This window comes from Coffea eugenioides, chromosome 6 (genome assembly GCF_003713205.1).
Source record: "Coffea eugenioides isolate CCC68of chromosome 6, Ceug_1.0, whole genome shotgun sequence".
In the NCBI taxonomy this organism is placed as follows: Eukaryota; Viridiplantae; Streptophyta; class Magnoliopsida; order Gentianales; family Rubiaceae; genus Coffea; species Coffea eugenioides.
The window spans coordinates 12243528-12252550 of NC_040040.1; the positions used below are offsets into that span (position 1 = coordinate 12243528).

Genomic DNA, 9023 nt, shown 5'->3' on the forward strand with positions numbered 1-9023 from the left:
TATTTCATTAGTCAATTTTATTGGCAGCAAAACTCCGTTTTGGCCACCATACGAGCTATTACCATCTGAATAATCTTCATTCCAGTTGATATTTGGCATAATTATTTATTCATTAAGGGTTAGTCAATGATGTTTAGATTTGTTTACTCAAGTCATAAAAATCTAGATACAGGAAAATGAAAAGTAAATGGGGCGAGAATTAAACAATGTAGAACAGCTCGATACCAGTATTTTTTAGCTAATTCTGAGAATCTGTGAAAACAAAATACCGGTTAGTAGTCTGTTTTCTTGAATTACTCCTTAACAAGTAAAGCAATCGTTCTTAAGTTGAATACATTTGCATTTGTCAAATGTTAGCAATTGTTATTAAAAGGACATGAGCGACGAGGATCTGCTACGTAAGCTCTATTATAGAGCTGGAAAACTTATTCCGATGCTTACGGACAGAAGAATAGGCCTTGCAGCTGCAAGAAAGAGGAGTAGTTTCTTGATCAATTAATCAGAATGGGTTAATATTTTGATTACTTTTAGCGCTTGCTTTTGACAGATCCATAGTACCCCGCATCTGCAGCAGACCCATGCAATAAAGTCGCCCATACGTTGAAGACAACATTCCATTCCGGTATGGGGTAAACCGGGCAAAACAAACGTTTATGAAAAGATACAATGCAATGTCAAACCTAACTTTCCAACCAATCAAATACTATGTTGATCCTAAAATGTCTTTTGTCAACAAAAAGAGAGTTAAGCACCTAAACCTTGACAGTATATACCATATATACAGGCTTCCAAATCCAAGGATTGGTAAAATCTTGTTGAACATAGTGTGTAAAATCGTACAATCGATCCTTGGAACCGTTTGAACCATAAGTGCAAAAGTGTTTACTAAGAACAGAAGCATGCCTAAATTTCATGTTTTCATCCTACAATGAAATAGCCGTGATGCTTGAATGGGTCTTGCCACGGCAATTTTACAGGCCAAAACCCATATTGACCTCCTACAATCCCCAAATAGTGGGGAAAAACCACTTATCGGAAGCAGTTCATAGTGTCTTCCTCTAACCTTCCTTTTTCTTTGGTTGATGCATCAAGGACACAACTTCCCCAGTAGTATCAAGTTGGCTGCTTTGCCAAAAGCCAATAACATAGGAAAGTACCCATCTCAGGATATTCTCTGATGCTTCCCAGTAGAATCAATTTATTAAATACTTACTATAAACAAAGAGTAACTAGGCGTCCTAGAAATCATAAAAAAAATCTCAGGATTTTACCAACGAAACTAAGTGATGCTCCACCTCTTGCCAATTGTAAACTTTAGTGACCAGAGGGTGTTGGTTAACAGACTCTGTCTTACACCAAGGGTAAGAATTCTCATAATCAAAGAGAAGAACCTTAATTCCAACTTCAGCACATTCAATGGCATATCTTGGATTATCATCAATCAAAACTTTTGCTCCCAAGGTCCTGACAGAAACATAACAATAAGCCACAAAATTCAAAGATTTCCAAGTAAATAATCCAAAAATCCCTGGTAAGAAACTGACTGACAGTGTGTTGACCAAGACAAAGATATAGATGGTATACATGCTAACGCAATAAATTCGGAGTGCAGTTTTCTGATAAATTTTAGAAAATCCTCATTTACTGGTGGACCAGGCAAAAAAATTTGAAACATAAGATTATTAAGGCCAAAGATACAATATACCGGCAAATTTCAGATTTAGGTCTGGATTTTCCATCCAATGCAAAATGATTGCCAAAGTGGATCTCCTGAAAAAGTCCTGGATAATGATTCTCGATCCATTCAATTGTGTGTTCTTTAATTGCAATTTGCCGGGACCTACATATATGAGTCAAACTAATTGATTGCCATATGCAAAGGAGAGAACAGAAAGGGCAAATCATGTGAGATCCACAAAATACATACGTAACTATGGACAGATCACAAAATCTGGACAAGTTTTGAAGAGCCTGCCGAGCACCTGGGATTGGATGAATCCCTGTTCTGAAGTAAGACGTCTTAAAAAACTCATGAACACGTGTATCAGCTGTCACAAGAATAGGAAACTCTTGTCACATTAAAATCATTTTAGTATGCAACCTACAGATAGGTTAAATTTTAACCAAATAATAGAAACAAAGGATCGAACTACACCTTCATCCCGAGAACAGTTCCATATCTGCAAAAACAGATCAAATATAAATCAGGGAGAAGAAGAGAACATATGTTTCTACTAAACTGCAAGTACTTAACAGGCATGATCATATGGCTTCATAATGGCCTAAGTACTCTCTCATGTACACGCACATGGACATTTGTGTTTGTCCACACAAATGTAGTAGTAAACGTAAAATTGAAGATTATGGGCAAAGAATTCATACAAATTGTAAACAGAACAGCCAAAATGAGGAAAGAGGAGTGGCAGCTAACGCCTTGGAATGTGAACAGTATTCAATGCGAAGAATAAGCTAAAGTATCAGCAAGATAGATGCAAAATTTTATCAGCTAACACCTTAGAATGTGAACAGTATTCAATGTGAAGAATCAGCTAAAGTATCGGCAAGATAGATGCAAAATTTTATCCTCATGGCAGAGATTTTCTACACCAAAGAATAGACACTTCAGCCATACAGTCCACCTGAAATAGAGGCTGGAAACAAAAAATTCCAAAAGTTGATCAAAAGCTGCCTTCTCTTCCCATCTTTCCAGCTCCAGTAGATCCATTAAAGAGTAAGGCAAATCCACCAAACACCAATTAATAAAAAGACAAGTGCCTAGAACCCACATCCCACGAAACAATGTAGGGGCAAAGGAGAAAAGGTCTCAAGTCTTTTCTGCTCACTTATACGGTACTGCAACAACTAGGGACGAATTCATGTACTCTTGAGATGATAAAGTGTCATGCAAAATGCAACGAACTGGTCAAGCAAGAACAGGGGAGTAAATGGTTGCATTCAGTATGTCATAGAAAGATTTCACAGTTACCACTGGATATAGTCGGCTCCAGCATGCATCAGTTTCAGTTCGTACTGAAGCATACTAAACAAACTAGAGGAAAAGTTTCAACACTTGGCAATTCCAATGGTAAATTTGCATGCCTTAAATCTAGTTCCAACTGGCACTCAGTATGTCATAGAAAGATTTCACAGTTACCACTGTATATAATCGGCACCAGCAAGCATCAGTTTCAGTTCGTACTGAAGCATACTAAACAAACTAAAGGAAAAGTTTCAACACTTGGCAATTCCAATGGTAAATTTGCATGCCTTAAATCTAGTTCCAACTGGCTCTATTTCTGAAGTTCCAAAGCATTCATGATTCAAGGCCAGATCCATAGAAACAACCATCAGTCTTAATAATACTGTGAATAGATAATAGATATTTAACAGATTAGCAAAGAGGTCTGTCACTGCACCTAGCAGCCCATAGACAGCAAAAGTTTCACCCAGCCACCATTGCACATTGAAAAGCCACATGCTTGGACAATTCATTCACCAATCCTTTCACAATTTGTGTCCACAACTGCGAAAAAAAATCCAACTTCCACTAATAGAACCACCATCTCTTGGCCAATTAAATTTCAATGCTCATGATAGATTGATCCATATCTCGAGACAGAGTTCCTCAGTGCCTTGTTTCCAAACTATTAGTAGTATTTGAGCAGAAAACTTTCAATTTTTCGCAAAGTATTTGCAAAAAGAAAGCCACATGCGTGGAAATATAGTTAAACTGTGAATTATGCGACCAAGAAAGGAAGAAGAACGAGACAAGAGAAGAGTAGATAACAGAAGAAATAAAGAAAAGAACAAACAACGACGGAGTTAGAGCACCAAAAGCATGGAGGAAAGAACTGGACCAGTAAATTCTTTCCAATACCCCATCCCAGGAGGGGAAACTCAATCTTTCCTTGTATTTAAAAAGGCGATCTATATTGTTACCAGCTTCACTGATAAAGGAAAATTGACTGCTTATGTACCCAATGAGATGATCTATTCCTACGGCTCATGTGTACAGTGAACAAACAAAATGAGTTACAAGTTTGATCATGGACCAGGCTCTTCTAACTTCCAAAAGGGCATACTTCACAAAAGACACGTGTATCTGGGCAAATAATCTTTTCGATAAAAAAAAAAGCATGTCAATCATAGTTACAATCTACTAAAGCATGAACTAATAAATTGCAAGGCCGCATCTAACACAGGAAAGTTTTTCATATAATTGAGGCACATTTGATGTTCAACTTCTTCAGAGACATGTCATGCAGTATTAAATGCCAGTTGATGAATACCTTGCAAAACTCATAAACATGGTATTCAGAAACTGAGTGATTTGAGGAGTATCGATCTGCAACAAACCGATTGAGAGCTGATACAAAGCTGCCAAGAACTGCAAGGAAAATCAGTAGAGAAAGCAACATCCACATTAGCAGGAGAACAACAGTAACTTAAGGTACAAAGTTATTGATTTGTTGACATGTCTTCAGCAGTGTTCGAGAAATCTGCTTAAGCCAGTAAATCCAGGAGATTAAAACTAAGCAATTGAACCACCGACAACAATTATTAAACTTAACATGAGAGTCAACCAGTCTAATCTCCAGTTAGAATTACGTAGGACGAATCACAACTAAAATGAAGACATCAACAACACCGTTCGACGAAAGCAGAATGAAAACTATCCGAATGCCAACCATTCCCGCCCTTGGAGTAACCTTTGACAACGAGAAAAACACTAACAGTAGCAACTTACATGTACAGCGATAACAAAAAAAATTCAATTTTTTAAACCAAGTTTCAAACTGCATTATATATCCTACAGCGTCAAGATTAACAGTTGTAAATTGAAACACATAGTACTCTGAGGAAGCTAATCCATTACTGTTTTTCTTCTTTATTTTCTTCTTCATTTGAATGGGAAGAGGATTATACCCTCGTCAACATCAACGGCGACTGCAATTTTCTCCGGCGGCAAATGCTGATCCTCGGGAAATTCAACGGAGCCTCCTCTATCATTCCGACACCTTCCGCCGTCATCACCATGGCCGTCAAAAGCATTCTCCAACCTGAACTTAATATCCTTAGAAACTAGTTCACGGAACAAATGCTGCTGCAAGCTTGGCGCAATTGCCCTAGCCTTATGCAGCCAAAACCCCCCACCACCACCTCCACCACCACCACCGCCGTCCCCAGCATTACTAAACCCCGCATTTTTATCATTTTTCTTATTAATATTCTCAGATGAGCCGCATCCTTTAAGCCTCAAACAAACACTTCTTCCTCCTCCGAATCCCCCACCGCTACTATGTAAATTCAAATCAATAGCTGAAGAAGCTGAGGAAAAGGAAGATTTTTGAATGGATAAAAATGGGAATAAATCTTTACGGCCAACGGAAAAGGTGGACGGCGCCGCGGCCATTAAATAAAGCCAGCAATGGTGGTGGCTGTAAAGGCGGTGGTGATGATCTCTTCTATATATAGATACAGACACTAAGCGGAAGAAACAGCTTCGCCTATGTATCATAATAATAGCTATATGAATGGATTAGAAAATGATTTTTGTTTTTTAATTTATTCGATCTATTGCTACATCTAAAATTTTAGGAATGAGGAGGAAGAATAAAGGCGCGTAGCTTATCCAAATCTGAGCAATTCAAGAATGGAATGTTCTCTTGGAATATGAATATTTATTGGAGGAAATGACGAATTAAGAATGTGTAGAAAAGAGGGCAGATTTCAGCTTCATTTGTTTTCTAAGAGCCTTTTTCTTGTTCTTGCCCTAGATATTATTATTATTGTTCTGTGGTTGAAATTTGTAAGTACTCAAGAATTGGAGTCTTGAATAAAAAATAATAAAAAGAAAGTAACTAGCTCCTCCAAATTGCCCGTTTAAAATGAAGGTGCAGCATCAGGCCTCATGACACACCAAATTGGAGTCTTGAATAAAAAATAATCTCAAGAAAGTAACTAGCCTTTTTTTAATTGAAGGTGCTACAGATGTATTTGAACTCAAGCGTCAAATTTGCCAGAAAACAATTACGTTGTATACTTTTTCTTCTCCACGTACAAGTATTATCATTGTGGTTAAATTAAATTGAGATATTATCGTCGTAAATAATATTGAGATTTCAGGAATTAAAATAAGAGATTTTTTACTCAAATTTCCCTTCTTTTTTCCTACTTCTTAAATTTCACTTTCGCTGCTAAAAAAAATGAAATAAAAATGGTACAGGGATTATCATTGAGTGGAACTCGAAAAAACTGTATCCAACTAAAATATACTCCACCAATTAATAATGCAAAAAAAAAAAAAACAAAGACAGATGCAAGATAGAAGACACAAGCCAATCGAAACTGTTTCCATACTTGCATTTTCAAGAGCTTCTCCATAGTTCCACAAGGTGGAAAAAAGAACAAAAACAAGTTACATTCATGCATGGACGTAAACGGGAAAACAACAAAACAACTCCGCTAATCAAGCATAGTGTAGCCAAAGAATATCCAAATTCTATTCAGCGTAGGTTGCAATCAACGTAGGACTAAGTGACAAAAGCTAGCAGTCCAAGCAGAAAGGACGAGGCAAAGATTGAATTATACATTCTTCCGGCTGATGAAGTGGTAGGTTTTCGAGTCTTCCCGCCTTTTCCAATGTCGATCATGATCTCAAATCGACATGCGCCGCCCCGAATTCGAGTACTAGGATCGATGGAAGTGATCACCGACAAATTGGAGAACTGGTCGCACGACCCTTTCGTCTGATTCATGGTCTGAAAATACATGTTGAATGCATAAGAAGCATTGTTTCTAACATCCAGGCCCCCACAAGACGATCCGTATCCAAGGCTTGTGCAGTCTGCATAGGTACAGGCCTTGTTTATGCTCTGTGGCAGATTGGGATCCGAAGGGTCAGCATCAGGCCTCATGACACACCATTGCCTGGACAAATATTGAACGCCCTTGGCAGCTGTGAGATTCTTGTTGTTGGCCAAATTTAAGGGGTATTTGATGCTTCCATCGTAGTAGAATATGCCCCAATGCCTCTCGAAGTTGCCTGGTTCTGTGCTCTTGGCATCTTCATCAATGAGAGCAAACAGGTAAATATCAGGCGGGCTTGCCCTTTTTGGCGTTCCTTTGCCTTGATTTATGCGGTTGAGCAGACCTTGATTGAATCTACGAGCATTTTCTATGTTTGCATTGACGTCGCCATCTGTTGGCCATCCAACCTCGCCAACAATAATAGGCAAATTTGGGAAGCCATTTTTCTCCAGGCTCCAAACTAGAGTGTCATAATTGGCTTCAAAGACATTGCCGTAGGTGACGCCTCCATCAACTACAGGGGCTGCAGCGCCATCAAAGAAGGCAAAGTCGACTGGAAAATGAGGGTCAGCATAGAGACTAAGGAAAGGGTATATGTTAATGGTCAGAGGGCCTCCATTGTCACTTAAGAATTTTACAATTGAGATCATCAAACCATGGATGTCAGGGCGAAAGTTGCCTCCTGATGGCATGCCACTATCTGATTGGTACACATCTGCATTGATTGGGATGGTTACCTTGACTTGTCTGCCTAAACCTGCTTTGATCAGGGCAGCTTGGATATTTTCAAGTGCTGGATATATTGTTTGGGTGAACATGTCTTTGTAGGTTTTCAGAAACGGTTCATTCCCGATTGCGACGTACCTGAAGACAAAGAAACAGGGATATGTTTCTTCAGCTGCTTTTGCTTGTCACCTTGTGGGCATTAAGATTTTTAGCTTAACTGTGTTTTGATGCGAAATGTTTACACTTAAACAGTGACAAGTTTTCAGACGAGACATGTCTCTGTATGTTATATGACCGTTTTCACCACGTTCTTGGAACTTTCTTGGCGAGAGAGAGAGAACCCTCTAGCTAAAAGCTTCATTCCTACTGATTATTCTTTTCCCCTGTATATTTCTTCCTTTTTGTGAGGAAAAACATGCACTATACATATTAAAATTAGTGAATAATGTCTCGATCGAGTCATCAAAATTGAACACACACACATATATATTCTTAGAAGATGGAAATATAACATATCTATTATTATATAGAATGTTTATATGATAAACATGTAAGACAGACGAGACAATTTTAAAAGAGTACTATTCACCTATAATATAATAATGTATCGAACATATTCTCATCAAATTATTGGGTCCAAGTGTTATCTAAATAATTAGGGGATGTAAAACAGCAAAGCATACATCCTATAGCTTAAGATTAAGTTCGTAATTACTAATTAATGCGCATGATTCACAACTCCAATCAAGGATATATAAAGAATGCAAGAACTAACCTTATGTCCACGCCATTCCTGGAAACATATCTGGAAACATTTTGGGTTACCCAATCCTCAGCAACCCGAACACTACTTGCCAAGGAAGCCAACATATCATTTGGTATCCCTACCATCACCTGAATTCCTGAGTTGCCGAGAGCCCCCATGACATCAGGCACGACTTCAAACAGCTTCACCTTGTCAATTCCATTGTCTTTCATTAGCTTCACCGCTATATCAGGCGGAAGGGGATGCGTTACCCGCGTTCCCCAGTTGCATGCCAACCCTTCTGCCATCAAGACTTCACCTAATAAACAAACCAAGAACAGCTTAAACACTAGGCGAAAATCCATGCTTTCGCGCTAATCAACTCCCTAAGCTCTCGTTTCTCTCGTCCCTTGCCTGGTGTGCAACTATAATTACGTACAAGGCACAAGAAGAATGCAGTTGAAAAGGGCTTATAAAGACGTCTTTTTTGTGGAAGAAAAAGGAAGGTATTGCATGGAGATTCAACAAGGAACTGGATTCGATGTAGCAACCCATATGAATCAACTTGCTTTATCCATTTTATAATGAACATCGTATAGCTTGAGAGAAAGGGAATCTGCGAATAAAGGAATGGAGTAAACAGGTTGATTTCTTAAACTGCTCAAATCGGGTGCTAGCTTACCCTAGGTTTAAGACCAATGCAGAAGAAATGTACCCCCGCCAACTTTTTTTCATCTGTGAT

The 9023-nt window shown here is 38.5% G+C and overlaps 2 protein-coding genes across 2 annotated transcripts; both read right to left on the minus strand.

The window, feature by feature from the left end:
• Positions 1-650: 650 nt before the first annotated feature.
• On the minus strand, positions 651-5413 carry LOC113773564. The gene is made up of 6 exons (XM_027318201.1): positions 4927-5413; positions 4290-4387; positions 2156-2180; positions 1928-2048; positions 1706-1840; positions 651-1464 (listed from the first exon to the last, which is right to left on the minus strand). The coding sequence occupies exons 1-6, from the start codon at positions 5411-5413 to the stop codon at positions 1260-1262; spliced, it is 1071 nt and encodes a 356-aa protein (XP_027174002.1). The 3' UTR covers positions 651-1259.
• Positions 5414-6332: 919 nt separating this feature from the next.
• On the minus strand, positions 6333-8710 carry LOC113775430 (glucan endo-1,3-beta-glucosidase 5). The gene is made up of 2 exons (XM_027320306.1): positions 8312-8710; positions 6333-7674 (listed from the first exon to the last, which is right to left on the minus strand). Exons 1-2 carry the CDS (start codon positions 8644-8646, stop codon positions 6534-6536), a joined length of 1476 nt encoding a protein of 491 aa, XP_027176107.1. The 5' UTR covers positions 8647-8710; the 3' UTR covers positions 6333-6533.
• Between the last annotated feature and the right edge of the window lie 313 nt (positions 8711-9023).

What these genes read in the sequence shown, in the direction of transcription:
- LOC113773564 (XM_027318201.1), bottom strand. Translation starts at nt 5,413, where the DNA reads ATGGCCGCGGCGCCGTCCACCTTTTCCGTTGGCCGTAAAGATTTATTC. An exon ending in CGCCGTTGATGTTGACGAGG is followed by an intron (nt 4,388 to 4,926) that starts GTATAATCCTCT and finishes TTTTCCTTGCAG; the next exon opens with TTCTTGGCAGCTTTGTATCA. An exon ending in CCTAAATCTGAAATTTGCCG is followed by an intron (nt 1,465 to 1,705) that starts GTATATTGTATC and finishes TGTTTCTGTCAG; the next exon opens with GACCTTGGGAGCAAAAGTTT.
- LOC113775430 (XM_027320306.1), bottom strand. Translation starts at nt 8,646, where the DNA reads ATGGATTTTCGCCTAGTGTTTAAGCTGTTCTTGGTTTGTTTATTAGGT. An exon ending in AGGAATGGCGTGGACATAAG is followed by an intron (nt 7,675 to 8,311) that starts GTTAGTTCTTGC and finishes CTTTGTCTTCAG; the next exon opens with GTACGTCGCAATCGGGAATG.